This window comes from Octopus sinensis, linkage group LG26 (assembly GCF_006345805.1).
Source record: "Octopus sinensis linkage group LG26, ASM634580v1, whole genome shotgun sequence".
In the NCBI taxonomy this organism is placed as follows: Eukaryota; Metazoa; Mollusca; class Cephalopoda; order Octopoda; family Octopodidae; genus Octopus; species Octopus sinensis.
The window spans coordinates 11,901,846-11,918,744 of record NC_043022.1 but is presented as its reverse complement, the minus strand read 5'-3'; the positions used below and the strand labels follow the sequence as shown (position 1 = coordinate 11,918,744).

General features: G+C 39.8%; 1 protein-coding gene across 1 annotated transcript in view; it reads right to left on the bottom strand.

The window, feature by feature from the left end:
• The window catches only part of LOC115224799 (cleavage stimulation factor subunit 1-like), a 36,485-nt gene extending 31,453 nt beyond the window's left edge, over positions 1-5,032 (bottom strand). Inside the window, 3 exon segments of the mRNA XM_029795722.2 lie at positions 184-261; positions 264-310; positions 4,897-5,032. Of these exon segments, the coding sequence (XP_029651582.1) occupies positions 184-261; positions 264-310; positions 4,897-4,949 (178 nt within the window). The 5' untranslated portion in view covers positions 4,950-5,032.
• Between the last annotated feature and the right edge of the window lie 11,867 nt (positions 5,033-16,899).

The window sequence follows — 16,899 nt, the reverse complement described above, 5'->3', positions numbered from 1 at the left end:
TGGGGGTGCAATCTGCCCTGGGCGGTTCTTTTGGGTCTGCTGTAGGCAATATGTGTTTTTGTTTTTCGTAGGGTCTGGGGGTGGCAAATGGAAGGGTCGCTCCGGATGGCACACACACTAGCTACACTAGTGACACACGCACACACTTTTGTCCCCAACAAAACATAAAACCCACATACATACCTTCTTCAGTTTTAAGTCCAATCTGTAACAATTTCATCAAACGGTCCGAGGGTGGACAGGCTGGGTAACATCGGACGTCGTAGCAAGGCTGGATGCAATTGTTTGATGACCATCATAAAACAGCTGGCTACAATAGAAGGCAAACAGTTACTCCTAAATCGGTGTTGACAGAAGAGCAGGCCTGGCCAACTCGAATTACATTGCGGGCCACTTTAATCACAGAAAGTTTTTTGAGGGCCACTTGTATACCGTAAAATGAGTTAAGAGAGGTAAGGCGAAGATTGAGGGAGATTTAGTTGTTTTTTTCTGTTAGAGAGATCACCTGTGTAAAGGTTCCTCCTGTGCAGGGCTGGCCGACCTGAGGTTGTGGGGCTGCATGCGGTCTGCAGAAACGTAAAATGCACCAATCCGACCGTGGCCGTTGCCAGCCTCGCCTGGCACCTGTGCGAGTGGCACGTAAAAAGCACCCACTACACTCATGGAGTGGTTGGCGTTAGGAAGGGCATCCAGCCGTAGGAACATTGCCAAATCAGACTGGACCTCGTGCAGCCTTCTGGCTTCCCAGACCCCAGTTGAACTGTCCAATCCATGCTAGCATGGAAAGCGGACGCTAAATGATGATGATGATGAATAATGATTTCTTTATTAACCACAAGGGTTAACATTAAGAAAAACTTTATGGACATCACAGGACAAAACAAAGAATGTGTGTGAATGTGTGTAGTTGTGAGGGTTTTGCATGTAAACAAGACTAACAAAAAAAAAGACCCCAAAACAATATGTAATCCTCAATAGAGATAAGACATTTGAGGGCTGCTCATGGAACCCCCCCTAAAAAAACCCATGGGTACCCTGACTTTTGGGGCAGGTGCCTTTTTTTTCCTTTTTCCATGCTAGCATGGAGAACGGACGTTAAACGATGATGATGATGATGATATACTGACTGAATTGAAAGCATTTTGCTTTCTCATGCTATTATTACAATCCTTAATGAATGATCGCTGATTCAACATGAAATATTATTGTTGCAATAACAGTAGTATCTTTCTTTTTTGACTTTTCGTTAAAATCTTTAATTTTTGATAAAATTTTTTTTTAAATGTTTGTTGAAATAAACCCATTTCAAGTAGGTATCAAGTGGGCCACAAGATAAAAGTCTGCAGGCCGCATGCAGCCCCAAAGACCTCAGGTTGGCCAGCCCTGCACAGCTGGCAGAATCGTTAGCACGCCGGGCGAAATGCGTAGCCGTATTTCGTCTGCTGTTACATTCTGAGTTCAAATTCCGCCGAGGTTGACTTTGCCTTTCATCCTTTCGGGGTCGATAAATTAAGTACCAGTTACGCACTGGGGTTCGATGTAATCGACTTAATCCGTTTGTCTGTCCTTGTTTGTCCCCTCTATGTTTAGCCCCTTGTGGGTAGTAAAGAAATTTGGAGGAACCTTTACACAGGTGATCTCTCAAACAGAAAAAACAACTAAATCTCCCTCAATCTTCACCTTACCTCTCTTAACTCATTAAGTCCCAGAGTACTTAAATTTCTGAATATTACTTTTAAATTTTTACAGATGATTGAAAATAGGTTAAAATGAAAAAAATAATTATTAAAACTCCTTTAATAAGGAGTTTTAATAGAAATGGAAATATTCGGTGTCCTATAAATAGGACACTGAGACAATGTGATATAGCTTATTTAATGTTCTCATTTAGTGTCCTATTTATAGGACAGTGGGACTTAATGGGTTAACCTTTTGCCTGTACTGTGTATCGTATGTGATACACAGGACATATTTCCCTGGTATCCATGCATCATATATGACACACATTCCCAATTTTGTTCAACCACCAGAATAACTTGCCCCTTAAGAAATCACTCAGAACTTAGAAAACAGGGGCTAGTGAAAAGTCTGGAAACAAGCATGGACGTTTAGGACAAACTTGAGAAAATGATTTAGCAGGCAAAAGGTTAAAGATGAATGAATATATTGGATGACTCATCACTCAGTTTTGGAAACAACATGATAGGACAGCCATGGTTAGAATGTCAGTCAGGCTGGACAATAAAGATTCATCACAGAAAACATCACCACCACTTACAATCAACAGTAAATGAGTTTCAGCAATAGCTGGGAAGTTAACCTTGTGATGGACTAGTGACCCATCCAGTGGTGGTGGTGGGGAGTTGTAATTTCTATCATTTATATGCCATGGAAACTAAATTAAGCTCCAGACTTAATGAGCCCTGGGGCACATGATGGATCTAAGTCCAAGTCCTGATCTTTTTGTACCCATATTTCTAATAAAATACACTGCTCCTTTTTTAACCTTTTCGTTACTGTATTTATTTTGAGATGCTCTGTGTTTCTTTCAATTATTTTAAATATAACAAAGAATTTAGTAAAATAATTTAATTATCATTAAGCTAGGGTTAGGAACATAAATTGCGACTAAGGTTTGGTGGTATATTTTAATGAAAAACTTATGAAAACAAGACATTTGTACTACAGAGCTGGTTTCAGCCGGGTTGGTAACGAAAGGGTTAAAACTAATTTTGAAAAGAATGAAGAATTTAGTAAAATAACTTTGTTATTATTAAACTTTGTTATTATTAAACTGATATCTCGTATCATTCAGCCAGGGTGTTCTCAGATAAGTTGAAAGCAAGAATCTATTGTTCAACTTCTAGATTTTATAAGCAAAGTTCACAAGAGTAAAACAGCTGACCTTTATAACAATACATGTTTTGATTTAATTTTCTGACCCAAACAACTATATCAGGTATACTATGTAGACATTTTTGGAAGGAGCATTCCATTAACATTTCTTGCGTTGAAGGCAGCGAGCTGGCAGAAACGTTAGCAAGCTGTGCCAAATGCTTAACAGTATTTCCTCTGTTTTTACATTCTGAGTTCAAATTCCACTGAGGTCAACGTTGCCTTTCATTCTTTCAGGGTCAATAAATTAAGTACCAGTTGCGTACTGGAATCGAACTAATCGACTGGCTCCCTCCCCACAAATTTCGGGCCTTGTGCCTAGAGAAGAAAAGAATATTTATTGTGTTGATATTCTTTGATTCTTTCATTTGTTTCAGTCACTTGACTGTGGCCTCCCAGGCACAAGTCCGGGCAAGGTTGTTCATGGAAGACCAGCAGTCGCCCATGCATACCGGCTTCCCCTCTCCACACCACTGATGTTATCCAAGGAAAAGGCAAAGGGGCCGATACAGCTTGGCACTTGTGACGTCGCAACTCATTTCTACAGCTGAGTGAACTGGAGCAACGTGAGATAAAGTGTCTTGCTCAAGAACACAACACGCAGCCCGGTCCAGGATTCGAACTCGCAACCTCACGATTGTAAGCTCGACGCTCTAACCACTGAGCAATGCACCTTATATTAGAGGAAATATATATATATATCTGCAAACTCAGAAGCCTAACACAGATCCCTAGTTCCTGCCCTAGCTGTGAACTGGGAACCTAACGGATGACCGATTATAGCACTTACGCAGCAAAACTATTTGTTTAGATCAGTGGTTCCCAAACCATTGCAGGTTGCTCTCCCCACCCCCACTCCACCGAACTCACCACCACAAACATAGACCACTTTCTGCGATCGTTTCACAAATAAAAGTTAACATAATTAGCCCATTATTTTGGAAGTTTTTTGGGTTTTTTTTATATCCCCACTTTTCTTCAACGCCCTCCTGAGGCTTTCTCTGAGGCAGTACCGCCCACTTTGGGAACCACTGGAACCACATTGGGAACCACATTCTTCATTTATATATTGAACACATACACAAACAACTGATGGAACAAAGTAAAGTGTTTCGTTACAAACACACTTCATTCTTTATCGTTAATTTTAAGAGAAAGTTCTTATATGTCATGTTCATTCAATTCCTATTCCAAATTCTTATTCCCCTTTACTCATTCATGTTTTATATTTGAATAAATTAAGCGCTGAAACACAACCGTCAAAATAAACATGCAAAGGAGATGCAGAAAAAAAACCATTAACTATTTCAATGCTACCCATCGTTAAATAAATTGTATATGTTTATGTAATCTGTTGACATAAAGGCTTTGTTGGTTATTTACGTTTACAAGTTCGTCGAACAGACTAAATTATTTTGCCGCGAGGAAGAGCAAGAAGTACGTTTTCAACGGCCCATTTAACATACCTTTAGTACCTTGAGGCACACAATTTCTATGTATATCTCTATATGTGTGTGTGTTTGTGTGTGCATACACAGTATTTTCCGACATGCAAGTCGACGAGGTACCCAGTGTATAAACGTGTAAACATTCAAACATCGTCACTATCTTGCCAAACAGTGTAGCATTTCACATGGAATTTTTGGTCCTCCTAAGTCGCATTGGTGCATAAGTCAAAATACCTTTTTGGGGTTGTAAATTTTGGTCTAGAAAATTTGGTTTATATGGAGGAAAGTACGGGGTGTGTGTACCATAAGTTACAAAAGTCCAACGTTTTGAGCAGGTCCATTCTGCATACTTCACGTATCTTGAAATACACAACTTCATGTATATATACATATATATATACATATATATATCATAAACAAATCAACGGGGGGAGGGGAAATTTGAATAATATCAGAGGGTTAAGGAAAGAATGTTGAACATTAAACGATGGGTTTATGTGAAATAAATACTTGAAATCAATAAAAACAACAGATAAAGTTCTACTGAATCTACCTGACAATCAGCCGGTATAAATTTTCACGAACTTTCGCTTCTATATCACCCATTTCGTTAAAAAAAACAAACACGTGGAAGATTTGTAAACAGATTCAAAACTTGGTGGAAAAGACAGATTTAAACCGACCGGTGAACAGCGAAAAAGAGTCTCCTGTTATCTAAAATCCCGGTCCAAGAAAAACGTTTTATCGCTTCTGGGTAATTTTAGTAATATAATTCGTAAAATATTTTCTAAAGCATAATAAGCAGCAACGCAGTGGAGAGATATAGACTATGAAATCAAGTAACAGACGATCGAAATATGAAAAAAATAGAGTTAAACACGGCCTGATACATGGAGACATAACGGAATAACACAAGTAGATCACAGGGCACTCTACCGACTTTGTTGTGGTGTGATGGGAAAAAGAGGTAAGTTCTGACTTCGGAGAAAAGCTCTTTCTCGAAATTAGAACTTACAATATCACCATTAACTAAATGGTTGATCTACCTGCTAGATATAGCAGCCAAATCTATTTTCAACGAGTAAAGAACACGTCCTATGCACCTCTAAAAAGATAGATTAGTCACGGTTGGAATGCCTTTGATGTCAATTTATTTAGGATTTATTTATTTATTGTCTGAAGGATTGCACAAAGCAACAAAGTCTGACTTTGCCAGCTTCAAATAAATATTGTTGGATTATTCGACTGTAAGCGCCCGTAGCGGTTCTACGTTAAAAGCACCCGGTTACACTATGCAAAATGTCTGGTGTTAGAAAGGGCATCCAGCCGTAGAAATCATGCCAAAACAGACAAATTGAGCCCAGGAAGTTCTTCAGCTGACCAACTGCCATCAAACCGTTCGACCCATGCCAGCAGGGAGAATGTGACGTTAGATGATGATGATGATTATGTGTGTGTGTGTGTAATACCCCTGTAAACAAACCGGTTGTTTATTTATCGTTAACTATGTTATATGTTACACCGAAAAATTGGTAAGGAACAAGGAAATACCCTATAGCAAAGTCCCATGTTAAAATAATGTCGGTGTTAATCCTTTGTCTGTTAAAATCGCATTCATAAATTTGTCCTAAACATTCATGCCTGTTTTTAAACTTTTAGTTAATCCTTGTTTCATACGTTTTGAGAAACAAAGCTTTTCTTTCTTGAGTCCTAAGTTATTCTGTTGGTTTAAAAAAAATGGGAATCATCCTCATCATTTAACGTCTGTTTTCCATGCCGGCATGGGTTGGACAGTTTGACCTCGGCTGGCAAGCTGGAGAGCAGCACAAGGCTCCAGTCGTCTTTTTTGATATGGTTCCTATGACTGGATGCCTTTCTTAATGCCAACCACTTTACAGAGTGTACCGGGTGCTTTTTATGTGACTGCAGCACCAGTCCTTTCTTTATCCCTAACACCAGACACCAGCATGGGTGCTTTTTATCTGGCACCACCACCGGTGCTTTTTATGGGGCACCGTCACAGGTAATGCGTATCATATATGATGCATGGATACTTGGGAAATATGTAGTGTATGTAACATGATACACAGGACAGATAAAGGGTTAACATCATTAATATAATTGTGATCATCAAGAAGTCTAATTAGAAATAATTATGTGGTAAGAAAAATACAAAATTAGCTTAATAGCTTATTTATTTTATTTATTCGTTTATGCTCATCATGTCTCTGAGTAATTAACTTGGATATTTTTTTTTGTTACTAATTACACATTATTAAGTATCTGTTACAAGCTTTGGTACTGTTGAGAAGGCACAGAAAGTGTGCCTAAAGCCAGCTGGAGACGATGATCTCCTGGGGCTAAAAGCTACAGTAACACCCACCCCTTAGTGGTTAGCCATATTGAGATGGCTAGTATACTTTACAAGAACAAAGAGGATTTCATTTAAAATTTCAGTCTAGTAGCTTTGATGGTTGCAGAGTTTTAAGATTTTGACCAGGGTGAATGCAAAGATAAAGGTTGATTGGCTCTTGGCTAGGACTGGCCCTAGGGTTGCTGGCACCCCAAGCAAGCTGGATTTTGGCATGTACAAGCTGATGGTCATAGGAATTTCCTTGTCTTTGTGACGCCCTCCTTGGTGCCCCCTAGCACATGATGCCCTGGGCAACTGCTCAAGTTGCTGGTTCCTTGAGCCGGCCCTGCTCTTGGCATTGGTACTGCACACATCCATGTGATATCCAGTAAATCTGTTCAGATTATAAACCCCACTTCATGTGATACATTGTAGAGACTGTTGTAAATAAACCTTGCTTCGTTGGGGGGCACTTTCAACAAGTTATATCATCACACTTAGGCTTGACAGGGTTAACCATTGCTAATCTGTTTTAACCTTTTTAATATCAATCTGAGTTTGACCTTGTTTCTAAGATACAAAGCTGCTGTTTTAAATAACTTAAATTGAAACCTTCCTTCAAAGTATTGGTTTCAAATTTGGCACAAGGCCAGCAATTTCAGTTGAGGGGGTAAGTCAATAACATTGACCCCAGTGATCAACTGGTACTATTTTATTGACACTGAGAGGACATTTATGTGCCACCGGCATGGGTGCCATTTGTGTGACATCGGTATCTGCCATGACTGCGATTTTACTTGGCTTGACAGGTCTTCTCAAGCGTGACATAATGCCAAAGGTCTTGGTCATTGCCCCTATGGAGCCCAAAACTCGAAAGGAACTCAGCCATTCTATTATTCTTTTACTTGTTTCAGTCATTTTGACTGTGGCCATGCTGGAGCACTGCCTTTAATTGAACAGATCAACCCTGGGACTTATTCTTTGTAAGCCCAGTCCTTATTCTATCAACCTCTTTTGCTGTACTGCTAAGTTATGGGGACGTAAACACATCAACATCAGTTGTCAAGCGATGGTAGGGGACAGATGCAGACACAAATATATACATACATACATACATATATATATATATATATATATATATATATATATATATCATGGATTCGCCATGATAGATCAGTAGCCACTACACATTTTTTTTCTCTCCTTGTTTCTTTCCTTGTTTCCTTCTGTGGAAGAGCGTAGGCTCGAAATGTTAAAGACTTTTTCAATTCCCGAGTGTTATACTAATACATCTGTTTGTTTTCTACACCACCTGTCTTCGTCTTTTGATTTTTTCGTGAATTCTCCCTATATATATATATACTACAGGCTTCTTTCAGTTTCTGTCTACCAAATCCACTTACAAGTCTTTGGTCAGCCCAAAGCTACCGTAGAAGACACTTGCCCAAGGTGCCATGTGGTTGGGAGGCAAGCTTCTTACAACATAGCCACTCCTGTGCCTATATATATATATATATACACACACACATACAGCCAGAAACAAAAGGCATGCAACATGGTATGGACCCTTAAGGTGGAATTTTGAACTCAGAAGAAGGACAAAATACCACCAAGCATTTTGCCTGGCATGCTGACACTTCTGCCAGGTCACCACTTTCCTTCAAAATATCGGTGTTAATTTATATTCCAAAAACCAGCTTAACCTTTTAGCATTCAGATTATTCTGTCAAATCTAATTCTTATTAATTCACAGCATTTTCAATTAATCAGGCATTATCTTGTTACTCTGAACTTTCAAGGATGTGATTGTACATTTTTAGAATGACAATGTTGGGTAGGGATAAGACACCAGATTTTAACACTTTCAACATAAAACAGATAGAATATTTGGGCTGCAGATGGCTGGTTTAACCCTTTAGTGTTCAGATTATTCTGTCAAATGCGATGTTTGTTTATTTAAAATGGTTTGAATTAATCCTGCATTATCTTGTAGTTTAGAGATTTCAGTGATGTGATTTTTTAGTTTTAGAATGACATGGTACGGCTGGGGTGAGAGGCAAGATCTGGTCAGTTTCAATATAAAATATTGGGCATAGCCGTTAAATATTTCGGCCGGATATGGCTGGTTTGAATGCTAAAGGGTCTATAATGACAAAGTTATTTTACCAAATTCTTTATTCTTTTCAATATGGATTGGAAGAAAGGCAGTATATTTTTAATAGAACTAAGTTAATAAAAAGGCTAAGAGAAGCTGGTTTGCTTCTACATTCAGAGTTCATCATCATCATCATCAATATTATCAGCATTATCATTTAACCCTTTCGTTACCATATTTATTTTGAGATGCTCTGTGTTTCAATCAATTAATTTAAAATATAACAAAGAATTTAGTAAAATAACTTAGTCATTATTAAGCTAGAGATGGGAACATAAATTGTGACTAAGAATTTAATTCAATACTTATGAAAACAAGACATTAATACTACAGAGCCAGAGGTTTTGGCTGGGTTGGTAACAAAAGGGTTAATGTTCATCTTCCATGCTGGTCTGGGTCAAACAGTTTGAGAGAATCTAACAGATCAGAGTACAATATTGAGCTTGATTGTTTGTTTTGGTCACAGTCAAATGACTGAAACATGTAAAAGAATAAAATAAAAGAATATATATAGGCACAGGAATTGCTGTGTGGTAAGTAGCTTGTTTACCAACCACATGACACCTTGGTCAAGTGTCTTCTACTATAGCCTCAGGCTGACCAAAGCCTTGTAAGTGGATTTGGTAGACAGAAACTGAAAGAAGCCTGTCGTATATATATGTGTGCGTGTGCGTTTGTCCCCACCACCATTGCTGAATCCAATGTTGGTGCGTTCACGTCCCTGTAACTTAGCAGTTTGGCAAAAGAGACTGATAGAATAAGTACTAGGCTTACGAAGAATAAGTCCTGGGGTCGATTTGCTCAACTAAAGGCGGTGCTCCAGCATGGCTGCAGTCATATGACTGAAACAAATAAAAGAAATAAACTAAAGGCGCAGGAGTAGCCGTGTGGTAAGTAGCTTGCTAACCAACCACATGATTCCGGGTTCAGTCCCACTGCACGGCATCTTGGGCAAGTGTCTTCTGCTATAGCCTTGGGCCAACCAAAGCCTTGTGAGTGGATTTGGTTGACGGAAACTGAAAGAAGCCTGTCGTGTATATGTGTATATATATATAATATATATATATATATATATGTCTGTGTCTATGTTTGTCTCCCTAGCATTGCTTGACAACCGATGCTGGTGTGTTTACGTCCCCGTCACTTAGCAGTTCGGCAAAAGAGACCGATAGAATAAGTACTGGGCTTACAAAGAATAAGTCCCGGGGTCGATTTGCTCGACTAAAGGCGGTGCTCCAGCATGGCCGCAGTCGAATGACTGAAACAAGTAAAACAAGTAAAAGAGAAAGAATATATTGTATGTATGTATATATATATATATATATATATATATATATATATACAGATGTGCAGAAGGGGCTGTAATGGGATCAGAGGCAGGTTGGGAGGGAAGGGGCAAACTTCTTAAGTGACAGATGCATAGCAGTAGTTAGCAGAAAGGTTACACTTGAGATGAATTCCCTGAAATTCTCAGAAAACTCCCTAGAAGTAGATGATGGCTTTCGTTACCTAGGTGACCTAATTAACTGTGAAGGTGAGTGCTCTCAAGTGAGGAAGCCTGTGGCCTCGAGGTTAGTGCGTTACTTTCATGATTGTAAGATTGTGGTTTCGATTCCTGAACTATGCAGTGCAGTGTGTTCTTGAGCAAGACCCTTCATTTCATGTTGCTTCAGTCAACTCAGCTGTAAATAAATAGCCTCGTGGCCGATCAGCATTGCATTCAACGCTTGACAACCTATATTGGTCTGTTTATGTTCCCATAACTTAGCGGTTCAGCAAAAGAAACTGATAGAATAAGTACTAGGCTTTACAGAAAAAAAAAAAATTTTAAGTACTAGGGTCAATTCTGTCAACTAAAATTCTTCAATGTGTTGCTCCAGCATGGCCACAGTCTAATGACTGAAAGCAGTAAAAGATAAAAACAAAATTAAAAAAAACAAAGAATTCGTCTTCTGAGAGCATATTTGCCAGAGTAAGAGGAACAAAGTAAAAAAAAGAAGTTTAGGGATCTATTCTTTCTGCTAGCATCAAAAGTTTCTGCCTCCTTGGGAAGGGTAGGTTCCATGATGCTTGTGTACAAAGTATGATGTTTAACCCCTAAGCATTCAGATTACTATGTCAAATGTAAGGCTTATTTGTTCACATTGCTTTCCGAAATCTAAATCTTTCAACATCAATGGAAATAGTAGCTGAGATACCAGTGTCGGTGGCACGTAAGAGAACCGTCCGAACGTGGCTGTTGCCAGCGCCCTATATATATATATATATATAGGCGCAGGAGTGGCTGTGTGGTAAGTAGCTTGTCTACCAACCACATGGTTCCGGGTTCAGTCCCACTGCGTGGCACCTTGGGCAAGTGTCTTCTACTATAGCCTCGGGCCGACCAAAGCCTTGTGAGTGGATTTGGTAGATGGAAATTGAAAGAAGCCTGTCGTATATATGTATATATACATATGTGTGTGCGTGTATGTTTGTGTGTCCATGTTTGTCCCCCCAGCATTGCCTAACAACCGATGCTGGTGTGTTTATGTCCCCATCACTTAGCGGTTCGGCAAAAGAGACCGATAGAATAAGTACTGGCCTTACAAAGAATAAGACCCGGGTTCGATTTGCTCGGCTTAAGGTGGTGCTCCAGCATGGCCGCAGTCAAATGACTGAAACAAGTAAAAGAAAAGAAAGAAAGAAAAAGTGCCGGATGAAACCATTAAGCAAAATAAGCATGAGTTCAGGGTATCAAGGGAGGCAGTGAAGACATGGTGAATGTTGACCTTAAGGGCTGAACCTCAGAAAGGAGACAGCAATGGACTGTGATTTCTGGTGAGAAGCTATGCTAGAGGTGATTCACCCAACCCATGCATGCATAAATATGGGCGAAAATAGATGAAATCTGCAAGATAGAAGACAGCGTTGGGAAAGTCATGTGATGCACTTCAAAGTGTACTACTATGGCAATCCCTCAAGGTCGAGGATGATGGTCTTTGCGCAAATTTATTGGTGAGTCCGCAGGTGACTGATAAGACCAATTCTTGCTCGAAAAGATCTGTCACAGTGCCGACATCTAGTGCCGGAAGGGAGAGTCGCACGTGGTTGTTGTTGGCGCTCCTTCCGTCGTCGTCTTTTCTCCTCCAGCTCTGCAGACCTTTTCGACTCGAAAGTCGCCGTTCCCTCATGGATGGTGGTTTTCCAGAGTGGTCTGTTTTTTGTCGTTTCCTCCCAGTTGGTGAAGTCGATGTCACACTTTTCGAGATTCAATTTCAGGGAGTCCTTGTAGCGTTTCTTCTGGCCTCCTTTTGTACGCTTGCCGTCTTTGAGTTGGGAGTAGAAGATCTGTTTGGGAAGTCGTTCGTCAGTCATTCTAACTACGTGGCCACTCCATCTTAGTTGGCCTTTGATGACATAGGCTTCGATGCTGGTCATTTTTGCTTCTTGTAGCACGCTGACGTTAGTTCTTCTGTCTTCCCAGCTGATGTTGAGGATCTTCCGAAGTCGGAAGATCCACTTCAAAGTGTATGGAACTTGTGAAAGAAGGAAACCAAACATGACATAGGATGGAATGGTGAAGACTGATTTCAAAGGCTGAATCTGAGAAAGAAGATGACAAAGAACTGTGGCTGAAGGTGAAGGAGATGCTATGCTTGAGGGAGTGTGGTGGGGAAACTGAACTCAACAAAAGAGTTGAGTGGAGGAGAGGCAAGTAAGATAGGAGTGCCTGAGTGAGGGTGGGTGGCATGAGGCTAACCAGATCTGAGAAGAGGCCACTGTAGTAGTAGTAGAAAAGACAGAGATGGGACATAGCATGCCTGTGGAGAAGAAGCTGGAGCATGTCTGTGAGTGAGTCCACCCTGTAAAGTGGTGGGTGTTAGGAAGGGCATCCAGTTATAACAATTATGCCGAACAGACCTGACTGGTGCTGGTACCATATAAAAAGTACCCAGTTCACTCTGTAAAGTGGTGGGTGTTAGGAAGAGCATCCAATTATACCAAATAGACCTGACTGGTGCTGGTACCATATAAAAAGTACCCAGTTCACTCTGTAAAGTGGTGGGTGTTAGGAAGGGCATCCAGTTATAACAATTATGCCAAACAGACCTCACTGGTGCTGGTACCATACAAAAAGTACCCAGTTCACTCTGTAAAGTGGTGGGTGTTAGGAAGGGCATCCAGTTATAACAATTATGCCAAACAGACCTCACTGGTGCTGGTACCATGTAAAAAGTACCCAGTTCACTCTGTAAAGTGGTTAGCATTAGAAAGGGCATCCGGCCATAAAAAAACAGACAGTAGAACTTGGTGCAATCCTCTGCCTAACCAGTTCCTGTCAAACCACCCAACAAATGCCAGCGTGGAAGATGAACATTAACCCTTTAGCATTCAGATTACTCTGTCAAATGTAAAGCCTGTTTAATCACATTGTTTTAAATTAATTGTACAGCATCTTGTAACTCTGGGATATTGATGATGTTCCTGTTTATTTTTAGAATGACTTTGTAGGGTAGGTGTGAGAGGTCAGAGCTGGCTGGCTGGCTGGTTTGAGAATAAAACAGGAAGACAATTTTGGCCTGGTATGGCCGGTTTAAACACTAAGGGGTTAAATGTCCATAAATGATGATGATAGTTAGGTGACTCTTTTCTCGATGTGTCTAGGATGTCTGTTTGTGCAGCATCAGACACAGCTGCACTGTTTCAGATGTGAGAGTGATGCTCCATTATGGGCCTCACTTGAGCTTTGTAGAATAGCAATAATTGTTGGGGGTTGAGGTATGTGTGTGTGTGTGGGCGAAGTATTTTCTGACCCTGACATAAAAGGACCAGTCATCGAGATTTGGTCCTAGTCATGCTAAGGATGAGCTTTTGCCAGGAGAGATTCTCAATGATGTGACCCAACAACTAGTGAGTTTGAGGACTTTTTCTCCCACTTCTTTCCTTCTACCTTCCTTTCTTTCTTTGTATATGTGTACACACACACACAGACCCCTTTTATTTTTGACTTGTTTCTATCATTGGACTGAGGCCATGCAAGGGTACTGCCTATATAGAGCTATATTTGAACGAATTGTCATCTGTACTTATGTATTTTTTTTAGCTGATCTAGTACTTATTGTATCAGTCTCCTTTGCAAACTGCTATGTCTAAGGTGCCACGTAGTGGGACTGAATCCAGATCCACGTGGTTGTTGCAAAGCGTACTTCTTAACCACACACACACACTCAAGCGAAAACTGAAATTGGTTTGGACTTCCAAAATTACCAGTGCCAGTTATAGGAGGTCTGCGATGGAGACACTGACCCGCTCTCTATTACTAGCTTACATACGTAGAAGTTAAAACACGTTTCATTGGGTTATCAGGACTGGGTTACAAACTCACATCCTTGCCGGTTTGGGCTTACTGTTAGGCGTACGTGACGACTGTCAATATGAATAAGCTATTCATCCGTTTGGATGGAAACGGATAACGGATGAAAATAGCCTAGTGGACAGCTTTCGACCATTCACCGGAAATGACGCAAAGCGTACATGTTCTTCCTTTTATGGTCGAAAGGAAAAGTTAGTGTTATGTTTATTGTATGTGTGTGTTTGTTAGTTGAGGAGAGAGAGAGAGAGAGATAGATAGATAGACAGGGACATATACATATATAGTGAACGTATTTGTGTATGAGAGAAAGAGAGAGAAAAAAGACATTGAGAGAGAGATGGATATAGAGTAGTGTTTGTCTGTGTATAAGAAAGATAGAGGAAAGGTGCTTTCCTAGTCTGCCCCATCACTAACCACATCTTGTCTTCCTCCCTCATCGCCAGCTTTCTTAACTGCTTTGCCCTTTATACACACACACGCACATATATATATGTATATATAAAGCATTACACCTCTCTGTCAGTCTGCCTTGTTCACCCTATACAAATACAAATTATATTTCTTGCCTTCTAAATAACTACAGCCGACTATCTCTCTCTCTCTCTTTCTCTCTCTATTTCTGTATCTTTCTGTCTATCTCCCCCCTCCCGTTATTACCTGACTAACTATCTTCCTCCCTCTATATATCACTCTTTCTCTCCACCTACAACTGCATCTGACTCGCTAACTCCCCACTCTCTCTGCCTTTCAATCTATCTAAGCCATTTATAACGATATACAACTATCTATTTATCTACAACAGTCTTCTCTATCTTATCCGGCAGACTGTCTGTTTATATTTATATATAAATATATATATATTCTCTCACACACACCTATCAGTTAGCGGGCATTTTGTCTTCCACCTAAGGTGGGGTGTGTTATAAGAACACGTTAACTAGTTTCCAGTTGGTGTCTTACCTTCGTTAAAGAAGTCACATACACACATATTCATAAACATATGAATATATATATATAAATATACACACCCACACATATATATATGTATGTGTGTGTAGAGAGAGAGACAGCGAGAGAAACATCTAACTTCTGTTTACCGATGTTGGGTAAGTATTAATTAAAAGTTATTTTCTATACAGTTTTCATATTGATGTTCTTAATGACATTCATGAATAGAAAAGGCATGAATGTCACTTAATCATATGTTCTCCCTCCTTATTAAATTAAAAAAAAAAGACACGAAAATCTACGAGGTAATTTGTATGTAAGAATTTATCAAAGCAATTAGAATGTGCGTGTCAAATCGGGCACTTGTGTTTTACAGCAAATTAAATCTGTTCATTTACTGTTTCTTTTTTTTTCTTACGCTTAATTGAAATCCTGCCCGGTTAAGTGGAACCGACTTTGCTTTACAATTATACAGGTATCGGTAAAGTATGTACCAGTTATATACTGAGGGAGTTGGGACGGAACGGGTTATAGAGTCAGCTAATGCGTTGGTCTGTCCTGCAAAATTTGTGGCGCCTGTACGCAGACCCTTTTCTTATCATCGAAATATAAGTGAAAGATGTTATATTACAACAACTTACTAACGTCTTCCTTTCCTTGTTGTTAGTCATTTAGATCCAAGCCAACCTTAACTGAACTAACCGATGATTAAACGTGTTCCAACCGTGACCGCCCCATCCATTTTAGAGGAATATGTCGGGTTGCATTAGACAATGCGTCCCTTATTTAAGAATGTCAGCTAGATTTGGTTGTTATTTCTAGCAGCTTGAATCAACCTGGTAGATGCTGATGTGTTCTTGTTATAAAGGGCACAGTCAGAATTGTGCTGAGTTCAAATCTGGGCTTGGAGGTTAACTCCACTCTTTCCATCATCCCACTCAGGGTTCGATTAAATAAAGTACCAGTCATATAAAGAGTCGATTTAATCGACCAAGTCCCCTCCTCTTAAAATAGCTAACCCTGTTCCTGAATTAGAAACAATTATTACGATTATTGTCAGTGTTTAAACCCCAGGTTACCCTTGATCCAGCAGGCTTACTTTGAACGTATTCCTATTGTGACCATCTTTTTGGTCAAACATGGTACGTGTTGGACAACAAGAGCCAATGTTTCTCACCCCCGTTTTTCCCCCTTTCTTTCAGACAGCAGGCATGTGAATAGTTGATTTTGATGATTCTAGAACATCGAGTGATGATTGACCATAAAGATGCTCCCGCCCGCCGGTATTAAGGCACCGGGGGTAGACAGCGCATGATCTTAGCCTGGATGCTGTTACAGTCCTTCTACTCCTTTCCGTCGGCTATGTCCTTGGGTTTTACTGTAGTGGTTGGTCATAGACCAATTTCCAAAGAAATACCAGTAATACATACAGATAGTTAATGACTCATTTGCTAACACCGATTTTTCTTCCTCTTGCCTAGTTTTTGTACATTGTCAAAAAAGAAAAAAAGAAAAGAATTCCATTTGTTTTGTTCTCGTTTGCGTATTATATAGTTGACAATTGTGGGGTAGTCATTTTATATATATACATATATTTATAGTCCATAAAAACATGAATCCGAAAAAAGAAGCACACTCCAAGTTATAGAGCAGTATATATTAAAGTTTGATAAGGCCGGTTTATGGGGTTACCTCAGGTTTCACGTCCGTAAAGGGTTTAGCTTTATGGCGTTTCATCAGATCCAAA